The 27709-nt window shown below is 44.5% G+C and overlaps 1 protein-coding gene across 2 annotated transcripts in view; it reads left to right on the forward strand.

Moving 5' to 3' along the window:
- Nucleotides 1–25534, forward strand: part of kremen1 (kringle containing transmembrane protein 1) — a 76098-nt gene extending 50564 nt beyond the window's left edge. Inside the window, exons 4-10 of one of the 2 annotated variants that reach the window (XM_080766198.1) lie at nucleotides 12015–12139; nucleotides 14313–14466; nucleotides 15296–15405; nucleotides 17412–17634; nucleotides 20782–21045; nucleotides 22626–22710; nucleotides 24210–25534. In XM_080766198.1, coding sequence (XP_080622324.1) covers nucleotides 12015–12139; nucleotides 14313–14466; nucleotides 15296–15405; nucleotides 17412–17634; nucleotides 20782–21045; nucleotides 22626–22710; nucleotides 24210–24369 — 1121 coding nt within the window. In that variant the 3' untranslated portion in view covers nucleotides 24370–25534. The remainder of the gene's footprint in view (nucleotides 1–12014; nucleotides 12140–14312; nucleotides 14467–15295; nucleotides 15406–17411; nucleotides 17635–20781; nucleotides 21046–22625; nucleotides 22711–24209) is intronic. The other variant, XM_080766199.1, reaches the window with a different exon arrangement.
- Nucleotides 25535–27709: the final 2175 nt, after the last annotated feature.

Genomic DNA, 27709 nt, shown 5'->3' on the forward strand with positions numbered 1-27709 from the left:
ACATGCACGCACGCGACTACGTAGTAGTCTAGAGAATGATGTTAAAGGCTGAAGAATTCTTTGAGTTTACTTTTGAATGAGTTGACTGAGCTAGACTGTCGGACATGGTTGAATAGGGAAATGATTTCACTGAGCTAGACTGTCGGACATGGTTGAATAGGGAGATGATTTCACTGAGCTAGACTGTCGGACATGGTTGAATAGGGAGATGATTTCAGAGACTGTCGGACATGGTTGAATAGGGAGATGATTTCAGAGGCAAGGCTTGATAGAAGAAAGCTCTAACACCTGCTGTCAGAGTGTATAGGAGCCAGTGTCAGTTTTATTGTCATCACAATTACAAGTGTAAACGAGTGGGTGAAATTATTTTGTATGCAGGCTCTCAGTTAGAATCGGGGAAAGAGAGAATAGAGAAGAGAGTAACACAGAACAGCAAGGCACGGTCAAAACAAAGTCTAGTATACAGTACTGTAGCACTCAAGCAGCACTTACTGTATATACAATCAGAATCATAGTATCATATTGTGCGTGGTTAAAGTGACAAAGAAATTAAAACCATGTACATATAGCATCAAATAGCAGCGGGTAATAAGTATTGTGCAACTGCGTCTGTGAGTGTTGATACAGCCTAATGCATTCAGAGGAGACGCAGAGGTTGTTAAAGCATGCCAGATGGATTAGCCGATCGCTGTGGGGAGGAGGGAGATAGTGGTGTGATTTTTTAAATAACCTTTCTAAACCACTGTCCTAAGAGTTTTCTGAAAAACATATTGATATAGCTAAAATCGAAAATGACAGATGCTTTCACAGTTTTATGGGTTATTTCAAAAACTCTGAGAGTGTACAGTTGGAAGCCTAGTCTGTACCCTCTGCATGTGCGTATAGACTTGTAAGGGTCATTTTGGAAACCCCCCAAGGAACCCTGATGGGTCCCTGGACCCCACTTTGAGAACCACTGCTGTAAAGGCGCACAGGATATTGGTCATTATTTGATTATTTTCTATGGTAAACGGTGCATTTATATAGTGCCTTTATCGAAAGTGCTTTACATTGTGCAACAAAAAAAACACAACTAGCAAAACTAATATTTCGACCTACACGGTCTTCATCATGACTCTGAGACCGTAGTCATATCCAGTTTGATGATGTTGCTGTAGCATGTAGCATGATGTAGCATCCCTGTTCTGGGAATGGCATCATAATCAGCAAAAAACACGAGTCGTGAGCTTGTAGGTCGGCTAAAGAGATTTGGTGCAGACAAGGGGAAAAACATGTATAAATCCCTAGGGGACCCCGGTGTAGGAAGTATTATATCAACAATATCTAATCAAGAGTACAAATCAGGCTTAATCCCTGTAGACACGCAACCGTGCGTGCGTACTGTGTGTTACCCAAGACCATTCTCACTCCCCGGTTCCCACAGGGAACCTTCGTCAAGGCCAAGTCCTTATCTGTTTTCACCTCCAAACACCGGAGATACTACCGTACACGCTATACAGCTATACAGCTATCCAGCAGCGGGCCTGTGTTGGAACTGGCAGCGTGCTGGGAATCACTTTTCACATTCCAGCTACGTAGCTCGCTGGCGGCCAGTTTTGGAAGAACTACTCCTTTTTCTTTTCTTTTTTCAACTTAACCACTTAAACCCCATATGGTTGAGCGGAGTCCCTCAGGGCTCTATGCTAGGGTATTTTCTGTTTTCTGATATTGTGGGGAAAGCACGTGTTGCAGCGTGTTGCTTGGGTTGAAGTGGTTTAAGTAAAAGTAGCGACACCACAATGTTGAAATACGTATTGCTATTATACTTAATACTGTTGCCAATACTTATACTTGCCATCAGTATACTTATAGTACCAAAGTAAAATAAAATGTAAAAATGTATGCAACTGGAAAATAGCCAGATCCCCTTTTGAATAAACAAAGTATAAAATAGGGCTTAATTGTTGTTTATAATATTCTAAATATACACAATTAACTTGTCACTTAAACAGTTTGACGGCGGAACACGCTAAACCCGTCTTTTTTTCCCATTGTCTTTTCCTGCTGAATACGCTAAACCCCGCCTTTTGTTTTGATTCTTCAATGTTTAGTATAAACACCGGCAGGGAACGGGAGCAAAAGTGTCACGTTTTCAAATAACTGTAGTCGAGTAAGAAGAGTGCAACATTTGCCTCTTATTGAACTGTTGAAAATGGAACTGTACAGTTACAGTACTTGGGTAAACAAACTCAGTTTCTTCCCACCACTCCATGACGTCTAACCGGGGGGGCGGGGCATCTTGGAACAATCAAAGCCACGAATGTGAAGACTCATCTTTTGAATGATGATGAATGGAAACGCTTTGTCACGGCCGTCCAACACCCAAGGGGACCATTTGATTTTATACTTCTTTTTTGGGGGGGGGGGGGGTGTCTTCTGGTCTTTTTGTCTCCGGATAGGCCCTCCCCTCCCACGTATCGGATCCCCCTGTGATTCCTCGGGACACACAGTGTGATCCAGAGAGCAGTGATGTGGTACGGTGGCCATTTCTCATCGCTTTCCCCTCCTTTGTTCGCCTCAGTTTCAGGGGGGGAAAGCGCTGATTATTCATTTAGGGCTTGGGCTCTTCCCCCTCTTTTCCCCTGTAATTACATGCTTTAGTCACTCTCCCGGGACCCCGAGGCCTGGCCATTGATCTGCTCCATCTCAATCATGTTGTAACGTGGCCCTAGTGGCACACGCGCGCGCACACACACACACACACACACACACACACACACACACACACACACACACACACACACACACACACATCACTACACTTGTGAGGACATTGAAATTTTTTAGGATAGAAACTTTATGAATGCCATTTTTACCATTTTGTGACACATTTTTATTCCTAAAGGCAAAAATAGCTGATCTGCAAGCTCGCAACTCGTTGCAGATCATCTGTTTTCGGTGTGAGACAATGCTGCACAACTAAAGTATGAATGTGGCATATCTCCAAAGCTAACACCTGAACAAATGTCTAAACCTCACCCTAACCTGAATCCGTACCTACAGTTGTAAGCTTAATGCGTACAAATAACTTAACAACAAAATGGTCCTCCTCACAATGTCTATTTCTCAAAGTCTACTGTACTCGTGGGGACATTTGGATCTCACTAGTATAGCAATACACACACACACACACACACACACACACACACACACTACACACAGTATGCTTTTACTTAAGGGAAACTCAGGCAGCGTGGTCGGAAGATCCCAGCAGTGCAGTCAGGGACAAACAGCTGTCTCTCTGTCTTCTAATCATCTCACCATTGTCTAACTGTTCAACTTGTTCCTGTGTCCCGTCTCATTTATCCACCACCACCACCACAGTCCAGGCCATAAAACAAGTCCCACTGCAGCGCCACACTCACTCAAAGGCTGTGTGGGATTTACCATTTTCGCAAAACAAAAGCAAAGCAAAGCATAAACCAAACAAAGTGTCATGCGAGCAATACCCTCCACAATGCAACACTCGTTTCTCAAGAAATGTGAGGAGAGAGTTCTAGGGCATGTACTGTATATACTTTTCCTGCTTCGCCGCGCTTTCCCAAACTGCGGTGGGGGCGACAAGACAAATCGCGGCCTCGTGGCGCACAGGCAGCTCGTGTTTGTTTACGCGTCCGAGATGCAGAGCGCTGCGAAAGAACAAATAGATGGTGGACGGCGATACGACGGCAGATGAGAGCAACGGGGCGGGAGAGAGGCAGAAAGAGGGCGAGGGGAAAGAAAAACAAATCTTCTAAACAGTGACAGTGATAAGTATTATTTCCTTGATGTGTGGCACTTAACATTCCTGAGGTAGACAGGTAGTGTGGATTCCAGTAGGCGTGTGCGAGCATCTTGCGTATCGGATTTGAGACGTACCATGCTGACACACGGCATAGTGGCACCCTTAATGGGCTGTTGGGAGCCGGTCCAATACCTCAGGATTCCTGTGTTTTAAATTACCTGTATCAGGGCTCTGTTCTGACTCAGGGGAACATGCCTTTTCTCTCTCTCTTTCTTTTGAGTACTTAAGTCTGATTTTTATTCTCATTTTCGTCTGCTGACGGGATGCGTGGTTAATTGCACATTAATGCTACAGCGTTCGTTTAACACAGTCGTTCTCAAACCTTTTCAGGCCGCAGACCCCCCATCTGAAAAGAATTGTGTGTAGTGAGGCGACCCCCATATACAAGATTACAAGATATTCCAAATTCTTCAACATCTCTCAAAGATTGTTTTGAAAATGTACTGTACCACTGCGTTAAGAGACCCCTGCCAATGACCAAGGGGTGTCGTTTTTTACTAATCTGAGTTCCCAGAAGTTCTCGCCAGCTGACCTGTTGCCCTCCAACATCCAGAATTCCTCAGACATGGCTGAAGTCACCTCTGAGCCTCTGAGCTTAGTTTGAGGGACAGCTATACTGCCCGACAAAGTGTGCAGTAACTAAACAAATAAACCAAATGATATTTGCAGTATTACTGTACATCTGTTCATGAGGTCATTGTTTATCCCCCCAGACCCCGACTATCATGAAGGTTTATGTGACCTTTGAGACAAATAAATAAGTCAATGTAGTTACAGCACGTTGGCTTTGGCTCTAGTAGAAGCTAGGAGTGACCTGGCCTGCTCATAGAGAAGCCCAGGTCCCCTGGCACTCAATCTGTGCATTGCAACGTATTGTGAGCTTGTAGATCTGGGCTATTTTCACTATTTGGAAAAGGGGCTTAAAGCTGCACGATTCTACCCCAGATCTAAACCCGCTTTTCCTGCACAAGTGCTGACATTTTTGCCATTGGGCTAATAGAGCCTGCCTGTCTCTCTTTCTTTGTCATCGATCTGGACCCGTCCCTCCCGATGTCACCCAAATGTATGTCTGTAATTACACTTCCTTAATAACACAGCGTGCGATGAGCCCCGCGGCACATCAACCTGCTCCCCCGCCCTCCCTGCCGAGTGGGCCTGCATGCCAAAGCCTGCCGTACGCCTTTGATGTTGTTTTTTCCGTCGCGGTCGGCCAAGAAACCTTGTATGTCCAACACTGTTACTTTTCAGGAAATGTATAAAACCATCCTGTGGCGTTCCAATGGATCCATTGTAGTTATTTTCTTATTATTTTAGTCACAAGCTCTTGTTAATACTTCTCAGTGGTTTTATAAAAACCCACACAACTATTTAACCACTTTCTCTTTCGCTTAATTTATTTTTAAATTAATCTTTCCGCTGTTGCATGATCGCGACCTACAAAGTCGCCCTTTTACCAACTCGCTATGGGCGTACGGCCGGGGGAACTGCTCATCCTGGTATTCCTACAGTAACCTACTCTATGGGCGTACGGCCGGGGGAACTGCTCATCCTGGTATTCCTACAGTAACCTACTCTATGGGCGTACGGCCGGGGGAACTGCTCATCCTGGTATTCCTACAGTAACCTACTCTATGGGCGTACGGCCGGGGGAACTGCTCATCCTGGTATTCCTACAGTAACCTACTCTATGGGCGTACGGCCGGGGGGAACTGCTCATCCTGGTATTCCTACAGTAACCTACTCTAAATGATGCTTAACCGGTATAAAAAAAAAATAACGAGGACGAGATGCATTATGGGTGACGGTACCTGTTACCATCGCAACACGTTGTCAGCTTGTAGATCTGCTATTTTTGCTACTGTAGTGTGACGTAGTTTGACGAAGTAGGGCATTCATTTACGAAAACACACACAAAGTTGAAAGGTTTATGTTCCTTCATTTTGTTTGCTACATACCCATGTGTTGTCCCTGTGTGTGTGTGTGTGTGTGTGTGTGTGTGTGTGTGTGTGTGTGTGTGTGTGTGTGTGCGTGTGCGTGTGCGTGTGCGTGTGCGTGTGCGTGTGCGTGCGTGCGTGCGTGCGTGCGTGCGTGCGTGCGTGCGTGTGTGTGTGTGTGTGTGTGTGTCTGTCTCTGATGTGTTAGGGGTCGTCACGGTCATTGCATGTGCGTCTCCGGTCCTGACCGGCACAACAGTATACAGGCAGACAAACAGACGTGAACATTGTTGTTTTGTCTGCCGCTGCCTTTTGACAACAATGCGCTGCATTGTGGGTATAGGCCAACTCTAGTGGTTCCCAAAGTGGAGTTAATATAGCCTAGCATCAAAGTCATTATAACCACTTCCACCCTACATACTTTGGCTGTTTGAAAATAGTATTGTATACAAGCTCACAGCAATTCTTTTTTAACTTTTTAACAACACTGGCACCGCACAAAAATATTTACTGATGGGGGTCCGCGGACATACCCACTGGGCTAACTAACTGCCCCCCCCCCCCCCCCCCCCACGCTGCCAGTATTCCTCACTGGGCGTGAAGCGCACCCACCCCTCGCTGTGATCTCCCCAGGGGGTCGACTGGTCTGGTCTGGGCCGACTGGTACATTTACACCCCCCCCCCCCTCCTCTCTTCTCTCCCCACTGGCTTGTTAAACCCCCGAATTCCACTGCTACGGCTTTGAAGTGCGTGGAGTGTGTTTGTGCGTTCCTTTTATTACACGCAAAGATATTTGCACTTGTTGCGCCTGCGAAGCAGATGTGTCAATGGAGGAACAATGCTTCGCTCAGTTTTTTTATTTTTGTTTTCTCAACTGCAACTGTTTTCTTTTATTCATGAACCACTTTACTAACCACTTGAAGACTTGGACCTGAGCTGTACTTGGATTGCTTTTCGCTGTCTACACCGAATCTCCAAAAATAGCAGATCTACAAGCCTGTAGATCGTCACAATGTGACACGTTGTGAGCTTGTAGATCTGCTATTGTTGGCTAATGTTCCCCCCAGAATGTGGACGCTGAGGTTAAAGGAGCACTATTTTCGTCTCAGAGGATGGCTGTGGGCACTTTAGACTTTAGTTTTTTTCTTAAGAACAAAGGCTTCTATTGCAGCACTACAACTTTCCAGGAAGAGAAAGCCTCTAGTTTCTATTGGCAGTGAAATCCCCATCGATGATGTCACTGGTATTAGGCAGGTTTCTGAACTCTCCACAGCACCCCGAACGACACGCAGAGTGAGGGGACGAAAATGGCCGATAAACTTACAATGAGCATTAAGTAAGGACGCATCATACAACGAAGGGTTCCTTTTAATGCAGGCGGGGGGGGGGCTGGGTATCGATGAACGCCGCCTTCCTTCCTTCCGTCTCCGGTTCCATGTTGGGACCGCCGCTGTGATACGATCCGTCCACCTGCCGCCACGGTCCCGTCGCTGTACATTAGCCCCTGGGACCGAGAGGAGCACAAAGACACATAAACTGACTGGAGTCTGCAATCTTCTTGTCAAAGCCCCATGAAAGAAGAGGCCTATGCTGCACTTTAATCTGGCTGGCGGGCCCTGCAGTAGCACCCCGCCCACACAGACGCACGCACGCGCACACACACGCCCACACGCATGCACACACGCCATATTGAAGTGGTACCTGTCTGCCTTGCTCAGTGGGAGGTTGCTCACCAGGTTCCTCACCAGGTTTTTTATCTCTCCCTTGCTGCACAGCTCTCAGCTCAGGATTGGGCAATGTGACCTCAAATCAATATCGCGCGCGTGCTTTAGCAGATCTACAAGCACAAGACGCTGCGATCATGGAGATTCCTATTTCATGTCGGTTTGTCGATACGGTATAAGAAATTCAACATATAATATCACACAAAGAACCTAGTGGATTAACCTACATGAGCAAGGTTGAGTCTGTTATTGGTTCGATATATTGTCCAGCTCTGTATTGTCTCAGCCTTAAAATATGAAACACCTATTCATTGGCCTGCATTTCCCCATAAACTGTCACATTAGCCTCTTAAACCACGGTATAATCTGGCACAAGCGGTGCTGTGCCTTCACTCTAAACGATGCACAGCGTCATATTAATCCTCCCATCAAGCCTGGGGCTGGATGGTCCCGTAAAAAAAAAAAAAAAAGATTTTTGGTGTGATTTATAGGTGGTGTGAGGGAGTTGGAACACGCAGTGGTGAACTTTTAGGTGATGACTCTTAGCGTCCTCATCTGTCAAGCACTCGGCTGTTCCTCTCTCGGCGGCAAATCACCATGCCGGCCAAGAGCTCGCCGGTCACTCTGCGGTCAGGAAAACGTGGGTGAGACTTAGGGAGTGTCCCAGAATCTCTCTCTCTCTATTTCTCGCTCTCTCTTTCTTTAGCTCTGTCCTCTCCTTCACCACTTAAAACCTTACATCAGCGTTTACCACCAGTAGGCCGTGAGGATATCGCAAGTGGGCCCCGAAATAATTGACAAAACACTACATATTTTAATATAATATAACGGTTACGGTGGTATTATTATTATTATTATTATTATTATTTTAACTTAAGACCTGAACTGAGGCTGATTCTAAAAATGTCTTCTTAACAGTTTTCTCATTTCTCCGTTTTTCATGTCAAGGACCCCCAAAATGATATATATATATATATATATATATATAATGGCCGCTGATCCCCATCTAAAAATATTTACTTCCAGGGACACCCAGAACATGAACTAATCACTAACATAAACGTGCTCTGCAAATGCACACGGTCCACCCATATGACCATATAGGAAGTGGTTCAGATGGGTGGACGAGTTGCGACGTGTCTCGTAGAGCTCGTAGATCTGCCACTTTCGCAGAATGTTGAGCCTATTATCCCATTCTGACCGGGCACCCATTTTGGTGTTGGCATCATGTTATGCTTTACCTATTGAAAAATAGCAGATCTACAAGCTCATATCGCGCCACCGAGTGGCGCGATACGAGCTTGTAGGTCTGCTATTTTTGAAAAATTCGAAGAACGACTGACATTTTTTAGAATCTGATCTCAGGTCAGAATGGGTTCATCAAACCAGTGTGTGTCCAGTGGAAACCTCGCATGAATCTGATCTCAGGTCAGAATGGGTTATGACATGCCCAGAATAGGGACGCTTAGGGTTCATGTGGTTAAGTGTTTAAACACCATCAAGAGCTTGGCCTCTCTCAGACAGAGAGCATTCCCATGGTGTTTATGTAGCAGTGCTATTGTGACTGCCGTCGGGTTTACGTTGGCAACACCACCAGTCCCCGTGCAACTCACGAGTGTGTGGTCTTCAGAAGTGACTCATAGTCATCCTGGTTTTCAACATTCACAACAACAACATAGAACGGAGACAAAAAAAGATACTGAAAAATTGAAGAAGAAAATAAACACCTGAAGCTTTAATGTGACTCAATGGCCTTGAATCAAACTGGAACAATTTGAAAATGTTAGCAAAAGTAGCAGATCTACAAGTTCACAACGCGGCACGAAGCGAAGCATTTTGAGCTCGTAGGCCTGCTATTGAAAAGTAAAGTAAAGTTTAGGAATCTGGACATAATGAAATAAACCATCCCACCTGACCGCTGATGCTCGCAACAATAAAGCTCACGCTGAATTCAAACTATCGATTGCCTATAGTGCAGACATTCGCAAAATGCAATAAAATACTGTGTCCAATACTGTGTCCGAGGAATGAGTGACACCCTCATAAATGTTTCGGTCATTTGAAAATATCAGATCTACAAGCTCACACTTTGTCTCAATGCAACACCTTGTGAGCTTTCGAAAGATCTTTGATGCTTAAAGTGAAACTGTCACTCCAGTCCCAACGCATAACGGTTAGGGACATTGCTAAAGAATCATTATTATACTACTGCATATGCTGGCCAGTGTCTCAAATCAACACTGGCAGACAGTCTCTCTCTCTCTCTCTCTCTCTGTCTGTCTGTCTGTCTGTCTGTCTGTCTGTCTGTCTGTCTGTCTGTCTGTCTGTCTGTCTGTCTGTCTGTCTGTCTGTCTGTCTCTCTCTCTCTCTCTCTCTCTCTCCTTTAATGAGTTATTTTGGTCCCACACATGGTCACACACATTGCGTAATAAAAACATTGATGGCCGTAATGTGATGATGTACGACGATAAGAGCGCCCCTCACTTCACACAAGTGTGATTTTTGAATTATAATTTATATATATATATATATATATATATATTTTACATGCTTCCCGTCGGCCAAATCATCCAAAAAAAAAAACTAGGACATCTCATTCCACTGTTATTCTGATGCCACATATCTTTATCTCTCTGAAACCAAAGCACCAGTCCAAACTAGTCAGCCTTATATGAACTGCAGGACAAGTGTTGGATGGTACAAAACGTCTGAACAGCTGAATGAAAGCAAGTTTGAAGTTGTTCCGTTTGGCCCCCATGATTCCGTCAATCAGATAAAAAAGGTCTTGGCAACCTGTCCACCCTTGTTAAGCCCCATGTCAAAAAGGCTTGGTCTTGCTCTCTGACACTGCCTTTATAAGTTTGACAAGCAGGTAAACGCGGTAGTAAAAGCCAGTTATTTCCAGATCGGTGCCATCGCCGAAAGACACATTTCACCTACTGCTTTACACCTGTAAACAATAAAGATGATTCTGAAGTCATCCACGCGGCCACGCCTATTAGTCAGGACCTATAAATGCCTGCAACTGATCCAAAACGCAGCAGTCGGGATCATAAAACGTGGGTCATGACCGGAGGGCGGCCCGCATGCATCTACCGTACCTTAAGGATAGGGTGAGCCTCAGCTCATTTTCATAGACAGGCAGTTGAGGTATAGGTACAGTATGGCTGAATCTTGCTTTTCCAGGCACGCCCAGTTGGCTTAGTGGATGGCGATGCATGTGTGGATGGACAGACAGACAGACAGACAGGCTCCTTGACGGTTACTCGGAAGAATGTTACCTCTATCCTGGCCTCTCCACATTTGCATGACCGTTTAGAAAGCTCTAAATTGGTTGCCCCCCCTCCTTCATCGCTGATGTAGGAGGGGGTAGGAAGGGTTAGAAGGGGTTAGCCGTTCACCCTCTGAGTGACTCTTGTATTAGATTTAGCTGCATGGTCTGTACAGCACTGGACAACAAGTGTTGTTTATAATTACAGAGGTTCGGTCTGCTGTGCAGCCCTCACACGGTTCACACCTACGTTGCACCGCCAATATGACCGATATGCCAATTATGGACGTCTGTTCTTGTCCCATGCCCATATATGGGCATTCCCCCTTTTGTTCCCATATATGGAGTGATGGACTGATTTGTTTGTGCCTGATGCCTTGATGACACATTAAAGGTTAGACAACACTCTCCATATTTGGGCGTAACTGCATTGGGAACTTCTTGTATGTTATGGACATGAGTCAAGGTGGCACATGTCTGGTATCTATTGAGTACAGCTGGTCCCGTGACACAAATAATGTCCCCTCTTATCTTTGTATATGACTAGGCTATCTATACTGCTGCCCCACCACCCACCCTGGGTGTTTAATGTACCTCCCCCATGAGCTCATGAATTAACCTTCTGTGTCTTACAATAACGTCAAGTGTCTCAGACTCTGTCTGCCTCAACAAATACTAATTGATACAGAATTCCACGACTCCAGACAATATACATATTCTAGATTCCATCACTCTTGTTATGACTCAAACATATGCCCTCCATTCACCCCTCCCTCCCCCCCTCCCTCTTTTCCCATCTCCTCCCTCCTCTTTCCTCTTCCGTCAGGCTCACATTTGCGTCTATGTCTAGGTCACTGACAAAACACCCAGAGGCCACAAAATGTTGGTTAGATACGCATTTCCTTCTTTTTCCTCTGGTCTGGTGGTGGCATCAGTCGGCCACAGTGTGTCACCGTAGACGTAGACGTTTTGGAGGTGGGCCTGTGCTCGTCTCCACTCCACACCATGACAATCTCATGAGCCCCATCCAAGATTCCACAACCCGCAGAGTGTGACGTATTTTAGAAAAGCTAACTCAGGGAACCATGCAAGTTATGCTTAGGCAAAATCTGTTGTACCCATTGTCTGTCTGTTCCTTTATTTGTCCATTATACGGAGATATATGTCTGTCCTGCTCCCTTTTATGCAACAGTGTCGCACAAAACTAGTGCACCGCATTGGATTAATGGATTAACTGTTGCACTTCTATATGTGTCCCACAGTGCCAGGGAACCTGGGCTGCTTCAAAGACAGCGGTGACCCGCCCACCCTGACGGGGACCAGCGAGACCTCCAACAAGCTCACCATCCAGAACTGCATCAGCTTCTGCAGGAAACAGCGATACAAGGTGACATGTTTTTGAACTGGGCACATTTTTACCAATTGAACCAAGTGTGTGTGTGTGTGTGTGTGGGGGGGGGGGGGGGGGGGGGCATTAGCCAAAAATAGCAGATCTTTGACAATCATGATGACATAGACCCAGCCCCTAATGTACGATAATTGTTTTAATTGCCAGTATCGATAGTGCATGCCTTTAGGCTCTCTCCTACTCACCTGTCGCATTTTATAGGTGTGTGAAGATGAAGAACATAGTGTCTCTACATTTAATTCCCTAAATGGAAACGTTAAGCAACCGCAGTGATCTGGCGCGCCGTAATGGGCCAGGTTGTCATTCTGTTATGCCCGGCACGGTTATGAGTAGTCTCTCCGCTCTGAGTGCCACCACTGAATCTCCAGTTTCAAGCCGGGCCGAGCGTCTGATGACAAATCATGGTCGGCAATCAAGGCTGACATCTGGAAATGAACAATTATTGTTCCTCAACGCAACTCGCTGGGTCTGGTATCTGTTGCCACATCTGTAAACCATGCCAGGTGCTCATCCCTCTCTCTCTCTCTCTCTCTCTCTCTCTCTCTCTCTCTCTCAACACATCTGGGTTGAGCTCCCCCAGAATTAGACCCCTATCTACAGAGACAAATTAGTAACCTTTTTTTAAATGGCTGATCTACAAGCTCACAACGGGTTGCGTGTGTCACGCTTTGAGCTCGTATCGGCTATTTTCGAAAGCCTAAGTGTAAGATGGGGCTCAAATGCCTTAAGTATGTTTGTTATGTCAAATTATTGCAGTGGAGTGAAAAGTACAATATTTACCATAGTGGGGTAGATCCATAAAAGTGTGAAAAATGGGAAATACTGAAGTAAAGTAAAAGTATGTGTAAGTACAGCATTCGAGAAAATGTGCTTTCCACCACTGCGTGGTACTCTCTGTTTAGTCATCCGCTTACTGTCACCAAGCGTCACTAAATGCAGATCCGCAGCAGGAAATGCAGGTCCCATGTGGCTGTGTCACAATGAGCATGTCTGATGACTTAGCGAGTGATTCAGAGGAACTCACCCACCCACCACCTCCATGCCCCCCAAAAGTCTCGCCCCGTGAATCGCTTGGTTCGCCCCCCCCCCCCACTAGACTAGAGGAATTCACGTTGGTGTTCTCAGCTATTTCTTCATCTGTAAATATGCAGCGAGGAAGTCGGGCTTGACACATGTTGGCTTGGCAAGAGGCGAGAGAGTATAGAGACTATATTCCATAAATTCCTATTCCATGAGGAAAGGGGGCAGAGTGGGAAATGATGCAGTACCTTCAATTGTGTGAATTCATTTAGTGGCAGAAAATTGCACAATGGCGTCCCTTTCAACAGGAGACAATAGCGCTTTTGACTGCGACCGACCGGGGCCTGGTGGTGTTCGCGGTCAAGATATGTGATGGACAGTGCCAGTTTCATTGTTTTCATTTTGCAAATGATTGTTGCACACTTGGTGCTATTGATTTAAAGTCAACTCATAGTCATAGGAGAAACTATAGACCGAGGTCAGTCAGAGACATGTATTAACAACGTCAACATGGGATCATGAACTACAGCATAGAAACAAATAAAGTATATTATTTTGTTATAGCGAAGAGAGCCATCTTCTTTTAGGATTTCTTCCAAACCTTATATCATAAAAGTTATAATATCTGGAGAGCGGATGAGGTGGGACAGCCCAGCCCCTCGCTATTAATTTCAATGGAAGTTGCTCAGTGGGGTTTTGAAGGACACCGGGTAGTACCCCTCGAGTGTTGACATGATTGGTTGGCTCCTATATGATAGTACCCATCGCGCTGTTCTTGTGGTACCTTTATGTCGCCCGCCTGCACTTCCAGTTTTGACCACTACCGTCGGTGGCTTCAACGTTGCCCAGACGTCCTGGGGGCTGGCGTATGTCCACACAAGAACTGAGTCCCTATTCTGGGCTGAACATTCTGAGAGAATCCCTCAAACCAACAGGTTTGGGGACCGGTTTGGGCAACGGTGTGCAGACTCAATGTTTGTAAAGAAAGAAATCGGTCTTACACATGGGCTATTTTCAAAAAAATCTTCAAATATTTTCAGATGGAATGCAGGCAAATGCATATTCATTTGAGGGGTTCTGTTCATGAAAACACTTGAGAACCACCGTGCTAAACGCCTTTCATGTTCTACAGCTGGCCGGAATGGAGTCGGGTTACGCTTGCTTCTGTGGCAACGACCAGGACCTCCGTACCCACGGCGAGGCGCCCAGCATGGAGTGCAACCACGTGTGCTTCGGTGACCACACCCAACCATGCGGCGGAGACGGATGGGTCATCATCTTTGACAGTGAGTATGGGATGAACGCTACACTGCTCCTTAGCCTTGGTACCGGCAGGCTTTTATTTTATCGTTCGCATTCGGCTCAAAAATGAAGCCTGGGGAAAGGCATTGGATATTTTGGCATAGGAAGCCCACTTCCTTGTAGTTTGCTAACCAATAATGCTCCAAATCGCTCAAAATGTAGTGACGTCGGTGCCAAATGGACGCTTACTCAGAGTTAAATGAGCGACGATGATTTTATAAGGTAGACTGGGGTCGCACAGATGAAAGGGGCCTACAGCTTAGCCTAATGCACTAATGCTTTTCAACAACTATTTTTATGGGTCGCAAGTAAATATCCCCTTCATTTTTTTGTGTTTACTATATTACATGATTTTAGAACTATTTCAAAAGATTTTAAAAAAATAGTGAAAATAGTAGATCTACAAGCTCACAACATGTCACTTCACGGCAGGTTGTGAGCTTGTAGATCTACTATTTGCACTATTTCGGGTCTTTTGGGTCTTGAGCTAAAACGTTGGGTAACCACTGGCCTAATGCATACTGTATCAAACTGGGGGATGTTGAAATAAAAAAGGTTTATCTCCCCTATTGGCCTGAATATAATACTACGTTTTCTTTCCAATAGAAATATCCTAAAAAAACGGGTTCGTATTATATTCGCGGACTGGACTATTTGACTTTCACAAATGAGTCTTGAAATATGGGGGTCATCTTATAATCGGGACAATACAGTATTATCTGTTCTGTATGTCTGACCATGATCCCCTCTCTCTCTCTCTCTCTCTCTCTCTCTCTCTCTCTCTCTCTCTCTCTCTCTCTCTGTCCTGTCCAGCGCGAGTCGGGGCGTGCGGCGGGAACTACTCGTCTCCCTCGGGTGTCCTCTACTCGCCGGACTTCCCCGACAAGTACAACGCTGGCCGTGTCTGTTACTGGACCATCCAGGTATAGTTACTGTGTCTGTTACTGGACCATCCAGGTATAGTTACTGTGTCTGTTACTGGACCATCCAGGTATAGTTACTGTGTCTGTTACTGGACCATCCAGGTATAGTTACTGTGTCTGTTACTGGACCATCCAGGTATAGTTAGTTACCGTGTCTGTTACTGGACCATCCAGGTATAGTTACTGTGTCTGTTACTGGACCATCCAGGTATAGTTACTGTGTCTGTTACTGGACCATCCAGGTATAGTTACTGTGTCTGTTACTGGACCATCCAGGTATAGTTAGTTACCGTGTCTGTTACTGGACCATCCAGGTATAGTTACTGTGTCTGTTACTGGACCATCCAGGTATAGTTACTGTGTCTGTTACTGGACCATCCAGGTATAGTTACTGTGTCTGTTACTGGACCATCCAGGTATAGTTACTGTGTCTGTTACTGGACCATCCAGGTATAGTTACTGTGTCTGTTACTGGACCATCCAGGTATAGTTACTGTGTCTGTTACTGGACCATCCAGGTATAGTTACTGTGTCTGTTACTGGACCATCCAGGTATAGTTACTGTGTCTGTTACTGGACCATCCAGGTATAGTTACTGTGTCTGTTACTGGACCATCCAGGTATAGTTACTGTGTCTGTTACTGGACCATCCAGGTATAGTTACTGTGTCTGTTACTGGACCATCCAGGTATAGTTACTGTGTCTGTTACTGGACCATCCAGGTATAGTTACTGTGTCTGTTACTGGACCATCCAGGTATAGTTACTGTGTCTGTTACTGGACCATCCAGGTATAGTTACTGTGTCTGTTACTGGACCATCCAGGTATAGTTACTGTGTCTGTTACTGGACCATCCAGGTATAGTTACTGTGTCTGTTACTGGACCATCCAGGTATAGTTACTGTGTCTGTTACTGGACCATCCAGGTATAGTTAGTTACCGTGTCTGTTACTGGACCATCCAGGTATAGTTACCGTGTCTGTTACTGGACCATCCAGGTATAGTTAGTTACCGTGTCTGTTACTGGACCATCCAGGTATAGTTAGTTACCGTGTCTGTTACTGGACCATCCAGGTATAGTTACTGTGTCTGTTACTGGACCATCCAGGTATAGTTACCGTGTCTGTTACTGGACCATCCAGGTATAGTTACTGTGTCTGTTACTGGACCATCCAGGTATAGTTACTGTGTCTGTTACTGGACCATCCAGGTATAGTTACTGTGTCTGTTACTGGACCATCCAGGTATAGTTACTGTGTCTGTTACTGGACCATCCAGGTATAGTTACTGTGTCTGTTACTGGACCATCCAGGTATAGTTAGTTACCGTGTCTGTTACTGGACCATCCAGGTATAGTTACTGTGTCTGTTACTGGACCATCCAGGTATAGTTACCGTGTCTGTTACTGGACCATCCAGGTATAGTTAGATACCGTGTCTGTTACTGGACCATCCAGGTATAGTTACCGTGTCTGTTACTGGACCATCCAGGTATAGTTACTGTGTCTGTTACTGGACCATCCAGGTATAGTTACTGTGTCTGTTACTGGACCATCCAGGTATAGTTACTGTGTCTGTTACTGGACCATCCAGGTATAGTTACTGTGTCTGTTACTGGACCATCCAGGTATAGGCTGCATACAGCTGTCCAGGGGTTATTGATTGATCGAATAATCAAGGAAATTATATGATCAAAGATTTGATTAAGCACATGTTTATTTCTTACTTCATTGAACAGCTGTGTCCTGCAAAAAAACAAACAGTGAATGTGTCACGAAGCGATGCATTGTGGGCTAGTGGATCTGCTATTGTCTAAAGATTGAAAACTTGAAACAGGACATTGTGCACAATGAGTCACTTTAACTTTTGGCACTTTAAGTACATTTCAATGATAGCAATACTTTTGTACTTTTACTGAGGTGCATTTTGAATTCCGGTACTTTTACTTGTAACAGGGTCTTTCTATATTGCAGTATTGCTAAACAATTGAGCACTTTTCCACCCAAGGTGCCCGGCTCGTCCAACATCCTCTTCAACTTCACCTTCTTCGACATCTCCGACCAGACGGACATGGTGGAACTGCTGGATGGCCACACCAACCGGGTGGTGGCGCGCTTCGACGGGCGCAACCCGCCGCGCGGCCTGGTCAACGTCACAGGGGACTTTGTCATCCTCTACTTCTACTCGGACCGCACCAACCAGGCTCAGGGCTTTGCCATGCTCTACCAAGGTACAGTACGACCGGTCGACCGCCAGCACTAGCGTTGTTGAAAGCTTCGGCACAGCGCTTTGTGGGAACATGTTATGTTGACGCTATTGGGGTGGTGGGGGGGGACCTTGCATGTTGTCCAACTTACAATTAACTTTTCAGGAATGGCAAAAAAACAAAAACAAAACAAAAAAAACTGAGTCCCTATGGCTCCAATGTAGTTATTATTTAGTTACAAGATCTTGCTAATGGTTTTTATTATCGGGTTAAATATAGAAAAAAGCAGATTTTTTGCTACTTTTGCACGACCCTCTTGTATGACGAAGTAGTGAATTAATTTACGGGGACGTGAAAAAAAATGAAAGGCTGAATGGAGATACGGAGATAACGTTTTTCTGTCCTACAATATACATCTGTACACATCCACGTTGCTAAGGGGTTGGATCCATACTAAGAGTATTGCAATCTTTTATGGACTTGTTCCCTTTCTCTGTTTTTGGAGTGACAGCGTTTCTCCTGAACCCCAGCACCACCGAAATCACCTCTCTCTCTCTCTCTCTCTCTCTTTAACTCTCTCTCTCTCTCTCTCTCTCTCTCTCTCTCTCTCTCTCTCTCTCTCTCTCTCTTTAACTCTCTCTCTCCGCGAGAGTTGTGTATTTGCATGCACAGGTGTGGAGCTTGACGCCCTGGCTCGTGTGACAGTTTTGCATAGCAACCTGGCTCGCTCAACGCTGTTAAATTGAGCAGACTAATGCCTCTTAGCCTCTTGGCGAGGCAGATATGGCAGCTCCGCCAGGCGCTGTACTCTTTTCATTTGCCCGCCAATGCTTCACACCCCCGGGTGACGCTTGCCTTTTAAATGTTTTGTTTTTGTAGGAACCCATAAACTTAAGGTATGCTGTATTCATGTTAAGCAATTTCTTTTGAGAGAGAGAGAGAGAGAGAGAGAGAGAGATTTATAGATATTTTTCATATTGATTTGAAGTCATATTGTCCAGCCCTAGGGACATTTCAACCTGGCTGACATTCTATCTCAGTGTCACAGCCACACTAGGAGACAATCTGTCCCCCTCACTATCCTCCATTTGTAATTCTCTGTGACATTGTTGCCTGCTGGTGTTCCATTCCGAAAAACAATATCAGAGGGTCAGAATTTGACCCCGAAGACACGCCGACAATTCTCCATGCGCTTGTATCTCATTTCTGGCGTGGCAGCCTAGAAATGGTGTGAGGCATTTCATAAGAAAGGGTCACCCCATGAAGAGAGACGTGTTGTCGCCTCAAGTCGTAATCTTTACAGATACACAGTGAGGGGACTGAGGGAAAATATAATATATATATAATATAAAGGAGAACGTCATACCAACAGAGTGGTTTGTATGGTGGGTGGATAGAAAATGAGACTTCAATTAAATATCACAGTTATTTCAAACTTGCATTGTTTGCATCTGACTAGTAAAGTACGGCAAATATTATCGGCTTGCTGTTTTTGCACGTCACCTTGTACAACAAAGGATAATACTGGTTTAGTTTAGTTTATTTGATCATCTTCACAGTATCAGTACAATTATACAACAACATAAGGAAACTTGTAGGCCTATAGGTAATAATTTTATATAACATAATGCTTAAAACACCAAAAGGTGTTCCCATTCTGAATGGGTTAAAACCAAAGACATCTGAAAAATGTGACTGGTGACGGTGGAGAAATGACCACGTGGGGGTCCCCGGCACATTCAGACCCACGGGAATGTGCCCAGGGTGCCGGCCCGGTTCTGGCGAGCCGTCCGATACGGTCAAGAAATTACAGAGTTACCCTATGGGGGTCCCCGGAAAATGCACGCCCAGGGAGCCAGCCCGGTTCCAGGGAGCCGGCCCAGTTCCAGGGAGCCGCCCCGTGTCCGAAACAGTCGAGAAATGACAGTTACCGTGTGGGGGTCCTTCTACTGTACTGTACTGTCACTGTACTAGTCTGTACTGTACTGTACTGTCACACCCAAAATCACGTAATAGCTGCTAAAAACTCAGCTTCCCATCATGCACCTGTGCACAGTGTGAAGCTCAACAGCACCACTGTCACCTGTTTGTACTGTAAACAGACAGACAGACGTAGGGACACTCAGTGCTGTTCCTTGGAGTGGCTGCAGTGGTTCAGCTGAGCTGGGGTTTGAAGCGTTTCATTTTGTTTGCAAATTGCCATCGAGAGGAAACCTTGTATGTCCAAAGCCGTTACTTTTCAAGGAAATGGGGAAAAGAACCTGTGGTCCAATAGATCCAATGTAGTTATCATTTGGTCATAGGCTCTCGTTCATACTTTTCATTGATTCGATATTTATAAAACATGCACGCGCGCCACACACACACACACACACACACACACACACACACACACACACACACACACAAACACACACACACACACACACACACACACACACACACACACACACACATGCGCGCAGCCGTGCACCCAAAACATTAAAATAGCAAAAATAGGTGATCTACAAGCTAGTAGATCAGCTGTTTTTGCTACTTTTGTAGGGCATTCAATTACAAAAAAACAAAACAATATGGAGATACGAGGTTTCGGGCCTGACGGCGACGAAATGGGGAACATGTGGCGCGTTCTGGGAACATCACAGGCAGGTTGAGTTATTATGTGAAAAAGAATCCCACACTGGTTTAACAAGCAGCCACCATTCATGAAGGAGATGTGCAGAGCTGGGCCAAGTAGTGTCTGCATTCTGTACGAGATTCACAGGGTTTGGTTTCAGCTACATGGAACACTACAGCAGCAGGGCTTCCCAAACCCTTTTTTTTGTCTTTTATTTTTAGCTCGATACCACAAAAGACACATTTGGTGGTCTATCGCGGATAGACCACCACTTAGAATACGGTGAAATAACACTGTAAATAGACATACTGTATGGGAGAATGCATAGAAACGTCACAACATTTTTTAATATACAGTATATATGTATTTGTCTTCTTCATCGGTTTCTTTCCTGTTTTTCTCTTTGCCCCACCCCCTTCTTTTCCTGAAAACTGACAATATATATTTTGTTTTATTCAGATCCACCCACTTCTTTACACCTGTGATGAGGTGATTCTTTACACCTGTGATGTGAGAATACAAGTGATTCTGATTGGTTCTTGTGTTCTGTCCAGCGCTGAGAAGCACCAGAACGGTTCAGGACGAGGAGGAGGACGAGGAGGAGGAAGGGTTTGGGGAGGACAGACTAGAGGAGGTGTTCAGCACGGCGGGGCCGCGGGCGGGCCACGGTGGCGCTGCCGTCACGGAACGATCCAACGGTACGGCCAATGGCCGCTCCTCCCAGATCCTCTACGTCATCACGTCCAGTCCCAGTAAACCGCAGCACAACATGCCAGGTCAGTGGGCTGGACGCGGCGAGACCACCGGCCACAGCGCTAGTATGTTCCCACCCACCATATATACCTCTCTCACCTTCTGCTGGGCCTTTCTGGGACTCTTTGTTTTTTTTCTGCTATCATGTCAATTTAATTGTACTTGACGATTAATAAGACAAATAATTGTGTTTTGGGCATTGAACATTGGAACATAAAAGTTACATTTCTGTTTGTACGTAGGCTTTTTACCTCATTTAGACCTGAGGCTGATTCTACAAATGTCTTGACAGTTTTCTGAAAAACCTATGTTTATACTGTATGTCAGTGGTTCTCAAACTATTTAAGGTCAAGGAGCCCCAGAATTATAATGTAATTGGCCCAATCTGACAATATGTTGTTCCAGAGACCTCCCAGAAACAAAGATTTGAGTTAAAACGTTCGCTCTGAAAGAATATATATTCAAAGATTTGCGGCACATTTTCATGATTTTTCAAAAATAGCAGACCTACAAGCTCGTAGCGCGGCACTCGGTGCCACTCTATGAGCTTGTAGATCTGCTATTTTTCAATAGCTAAAGCACAACATAATTCCCAGAATGGGTTAAACAGGCATTGCACAGAGCATAGCTTGAATATATGAATTAATGATAATCACTGGTACCAATAATCAAAATAAATAATGTACTATGGTCAAAATAGGTTTAATGATGTTATACTTTCCAAACAAAAACAAGGTCATTTCCGTTATGTTTATTAAATGTATCAACATTTTTCAATTGACGAAATGAACGCATAATATTTGCGATTATCTCAAACATGATGGTCTTCCACCACTGATGTTTACAGGCTTGAACACAATTGGACAGATGGACAGATCAGCTCCATGTAACTCTACTCATAAACATGATTATTTTCTCGCTCCGAGGAGTCTTGCCCTCAGACGGCAGTCCTCTTGTGTTCCTGACATCAGACAATAACAGATGTGCACTGGCTATGTATCATCCAGCCCAGACAACTATCTGGCTGAACATTGCTAACAGGTGTGGCTGCCAAGCAGGCGCTTTTCCTCACAGTTCCTCTCCGAGTCTTGTTCGATTTGTTCGCGCCGCTGCGATGTGTAAAAGACCTGCTCGCAGTTATTACATAATCGCCCTGGTCGCAGTTATTTGAGATAATAATCGCAATCATTTTCGCATATTCGCCACAATCGTTTCCATTCGTCTTGTATGAATTAATCTGTTGAAATATAGTGGAAATAGCGTCTCACTGCGTTATAAGCTTATCTGCTCTTTCCGCATTTTAGTTTTCTTAAAGTATTAAATAATTATATAAGTGGCCTGTTTTGTCCACAGGCATTACACATCATTGTCAGTCATTTATGTGTATATTTAAGTAATTGTGTTATTTCTGCCATGTGCAATATTTGTTTAAAAATCATAAAAGAAAAGTAATTTTCATGTATTTAATATATCACACAACAATGAATAACCAACTAAAATGTGGTAATTGTGACAGCACATCATAGCGCTGGCTAGGTGTCATTGCTAACATGTGTGGCTTTTCCTCCTGGTTCCTCTCCAAGTCTATCATGTGACGCCCCCTGCTGTTTGACCGCTAACATCTCTCTCTCTCTCTCTCTAACAGTGTGGAGTATCTACGCTCTAGCCGCCCTGCTCACTTTGACGGTCATCGCCATGGTGGCCAAGTTACTTCTGCATATGACAGTCAAGTAAGTATGAGGTGCAAGGAGATGTCCATGACCGGCCGTCACAATAGAGCCTAATTGTCTCCACAAGGCCAAAGGCATGGGGAGAGAGTATGTTTTGCACCCCGTGTGTGTGTGTGTGTTTGTGAGTCCGTCTGTCTGTGTGTGTGTCCGTCTGTGTACAGCTAATCTCCGGCACCGTTAACCCGGTCGATGCCAAATTTTGCACACACACTCCCTGGATGCCAACGATGAACCTCTGCCCCAAATTTTCCAGAACGGCCTGTTATAGCACCACCAGGAGGCCGACTTTTGAAAAACAATTTCTTTGATATTACTCCTCCAGATTCTGTCCAAAAATCCCGCAAATAGTTTCACACTATCTCTATAGTCATGTGTTCAAGACGGATCCGTCCGATATTTCATATTCCATCCTAATTGGCTCACATTGGCTTTTAAAGTTTGCAAAAAGCCTCAAATCGTGAACACAGTGTGCAATTTACGTGAAATCTTTCGCGTACTTTCCTACTAGGCTGAGTAATATATCCCACCCTTTTTACATTGGCCTGTTATAGCGCCACCAACAGGTGGATTTTTGCAAAACACCTTTTTGGAACAAAATGCCTCAAATCATAAGAAGCCACCAAAGGCATGAGAACAAATGGCACCTTTTTTACATTGGAATAGCCAATCTACAAGCTCACAATGTGTCGCAATGTGAGCCTGTAGATCGGCTCTTTACTAATAGCATAATATTAAGCATAAGAAGATGATGTCTTTTTGTAGTTCCCTCCGTGGTGGGTTCCGAGTTCCCCACTGCAGATTTACAATGGAATTATTGCGTTGGATATTGGACAAATTAAGAAAATAAGCTCTTGTAGCAAACAAAGCCATTTCACCATAATAAGACACATTTTGCTCAACAAGATAATCTCCACAAAGGAACACACTTTTTTTGAACAACATACGCAATTGATAAAAGTTTGAAAAAGCATATTAACTTCAAAGTCCACGGCTGACATATTAACGGGCATGCTTTATGTCCAAACAAAGCATGAAACTCTTATGTTCACCACAGACCTTGTTTTCTGCATACATTCCATTAGAAACACCATGTTGCTAAGAAGCATTGGAAACTTAGCAAACCCATTGTGAACTAATTTACTGTACTTAGCACTAGTAGTACTGTCCATTGTTAACATCAGACATTTGCAGAATAAGACAAATTCTTAGCTAATCAGCAAGGTCGGAAAAATAGAACAAATAGCATCTGCAAGCTGAAGCTCACATGGCATTATAGTTTTGCTATTTAAAAAATATATGTTTGACCATTTTGCACATCTAAAATATTGTATTAAAAAAAGTATTTTCTCTATGATTTTAGTTAGTTTAGTTAGTTTCATAAGCACATACAATACAATGTGTTAGTTGTCGTTTGATTTCAGTAAACTAAGATATCTTTTAGAATTTGGTTATTTGGCTTTTAGTCAACTGTAATAATCTGTCTCTTCTCCACCTCACAGGTCTCCCAGCATCCCAACGGTCAGCGGCTCGGACAGCTGCAGCCAGAGCACGGCCTCCTCCGAACCCTGGATCATCCTGTACCGGCCGTCCACCATCTCCCTGTTCAAGAAGAAGCTAAAGAACCACCACGGAGACCTCAGCCCCCTGGTGGGAAACTAGGGCTTACCAACCAACAACTAACCAACAACCACCACCACCACCACTACTACCACCACCACCACTACTACTACCGCCAGTACTACCACTACTCTGTGCCAGGCCTGTCAGATGCAAGGCCCCACAGACAATTAAACTCTATGGGAAGGGGTGGGTGCGATAAGCTAACGAGCTAATGACTTAAGTGGCTAATGGCGACTGACTGCTACTACACGGCCCATTAGCCAAGCCCTCCCCTAGCTCAGCACCAAAGGAGAGGACGGAGGGTGTTGGTGTCTGCTGCCTGCGACAGGAGCGCTCCGAGACAAGGACGAGTGGGGTTCTCATGCACTCTTAGTAAATGGTAAATTATGCATTCATATAGAGCCTTTATTCAAAGCGCTTTAAAATGTGCATTACATTCACCCATTCGCACACACATTCACACACTGATGGCAGAGGAAACTAATGCAAGGCATTACCCTGCTCATCGGGAGCAGTTTGGGGTTCAGTGTCTTGCTCAAGGACACTAAACCCAGACAATAACCCAGGGGGGGCCAGGGATCAAACCGGGAACCTTGTGTGGCCACTCTACCTCTTGAGGCCCTTGAGGTTCCATCTGCAATGTCGGTAGACGTCCCTAGTCACTGGAGTTCCCTGTCCCAAGACAGGCTGAGGGCCAGAGCATGTTGTCCTCCAAAAAACCTCCGGGAGGTCCGGCCCGCCCCTGACGGTACTCCACAGCCAGCTACAAAATGGCAGACTGTCCCTAAGTGCAATAGTCAAAACGGGGACGCGTGACTCTTCCAGGTGCTTCTACGCTTCATCTCTAGCAAGGGAATGTTGGGGGAGGACTAGACACATGTATGCAACATGGACGCACAAAGTGGAATAGTTATCCGTTTTACTCAACTCTTCTGACTGCCTCATGTAGGGAAATGACCACCATCCAGAGTTGTTGTGGGAAACTGAACTCTTATGTGTCTTTTCGACTACAAAGGGTAAACCAGAACCTTCCATAGCCAGAAACTTTCCAGAACCTTTGAAGTTCTGCGATGTGTTTTTAGTTTACTACTCCATTTTAGTTAGAAACACCCGTGATGTGGAAGCTACGCTATTTTTGGGAGGGGGGAAATCAATACAAATAAAATAATAATAATAATAATATTAGTCTCTGTCTGGCGGAAACCTCATAATATGAGGTTTCCGCCAGCTTTTTTGTTCAAGCTTGCAGATAACAGTTTTAGACATATTGTCTAAAACTGTTATCTGCAAGCTTGAACAAAAGATGAGAGAAGAGAGGTTTCTGAGCGACAGCGATATGTTGGTGGTTAGTAGGACCACCACCTGAGCAGGGCACAGATTAGGTTCTGAGAACCTTCTCTGAAACCAAGCTGTAGCCGCATAGCGTATGGAAACAAACCCAGAACCTTCTCTGAAAACAAGCTGTAGCGTATGGAAACAAACCCAGAACCTTCTCTGAAAACAAGCTGTAGCGTATGGAAACAAACCCAGAACCTTATCTGAAAACAAGCTGTAGCGTATGGAAACAAACCCAGAACCTTCTCTGAAAACAAGCTGTAGCGTATGGAAACAAACCCAGAACCTTATCTGAAAACAAGCTGTAGCGTATGGAAACAAACCCAGAACCTTATCTGAAAACAAGCTGTAGCGTATGGAAACAAACCCAGAACCTTATCTGAAAACAAGCTGTAGCATATGGAAACAAACCCAGAACCTTATCTGAAAACAAGCTGTAGCGTATGGAAACAAACCCAGAACCTTATCTGAAAACAAGCTGTAGCGTATGGAAACAAACCCAGAACCTTCTCTGAAAACAAGCTGTAGCGTATGGAAACAAACCCAGAACCTTATCTGAAAACAAGCTGTAGCATATGGAAACAAACCCAGAACCTTATCTGAAAACAAGCTGTAGCATATAGAAACAAACCCAGAACCTTATCTGAAAACAAGCTGTAGCGTATGGAAACAAACCCAGAACTTTATCCGTGAAATACATTTCACGGCACGGTTCACTTAGTTCTTCTAGTCGAAAAGAGCCATATTAGTTCAGTATTCAATGTTTCGGTCTCCTTTGAATAAAACTATCAGAGGGCGGAATGGGGGAAGCAGTAACTCTGGGAGTGAATCACCACAAAATAAAGAAATAAAAAAAGAGAGTGAGAATAACTAGTAGCACCACTGAACCCGTGTGCGGAGTTGGGCAGAGAGAAGAAAATAGCATAGGCAAAAGGCGTTGGGTGATTTAAGGTTGTAGACAACTGCCATTTAGAGAGCCCGGGGAAGATGTGAGGTTCTCTGCATGGCTGTGGGCAGCAGCCTCTTCCGGTTTGATGGCATTCGAGTGCCTTAAAGATCTCCGCTCCGCTCCTCTCCAAAATCCAAGATCCATTCCTTTGAATCCTTTCACAAAGCCCACTTGCTTCCCGCAGGGAGCTGTGCACTTCTTAAAAATAGCAATGGTGCCCAAAGGAACGAGAGGGTTTTCACTCCAGAAACGGATATTCCACCATAGAAATGGATGCATACTTTTTTGCAAAATTAGCGATTGTCATAGATCAAGTTATAGTCATTTTTATATAATAGTAAGTAACTTAAGTTCATTGTTGACAGCTTTTACAGGAACCTTTATTATTTAAGTGATGTTAAATGGTAAGATTCAGGCGATGATTTTTTTTTTGCTTTTCTGAACAGATATATTGTTTTTGTTTTTTTGGAATAGAGTAGAAACAGACAAAGCTTTACAAGAACATTTTGTTTATGTTTCTCATCTCTTGTGTGCTCTTATGTGTAGTCTCGGACATTTACTGAACATATTGTTCGCGTTAAGTTGTCTTTTGATTACGGGAGGGGGGTGGGGTGAATGTTGTTGTATATTGTGTAATTCAATGTGGGAATAATGACATTTTTTGTTTGCTCTTTCATTTTGTATCTCGGCGAGGCAGCTGAGAGATGCATCAAAGTGCTTTTTGTTCTTGTTCATCAATCAACACTTAGCTTGGAGGTGGAGCACTGTTTTGTTGTTTTTCTTCGACAGCTGTAAATTATTTCTGTTTTCAGGATGCAGCAGTTTGATTTTGTAAAAATGAAAAAAGCAGAGGGAGGACATACTTAGTTGTGTGACAATAGTGAAAATAGCTGATCTATAAGTTCTGAAACGTGTCAGGTCATGACACACTGTGAGCTTGTATTTAAATGTAAAGGGGGGAAAAAACATTTCGATTTTTGACAGATTTTGAAATGAAGAGGGACACCAGGGTTAAACTTGTTAACATACATTTTGTATTAAATTGTGACATTTGGACATTAGACCGTCTACATTTCCCAAAAGGAAGTGCATGAT

This window comes from Protomyctophum bolini, assembly GCF_963924005.1.
Source record: "Protomyctophum bolini genome assembly, chromosome: 6".
Classification (NCBI taxonomy): Eukaryota; Metazoa; Chordata; class Actinopteri; order Myctophiformes; family Myctophidae; genus Protomyctophum; species Protomyctophum bolini.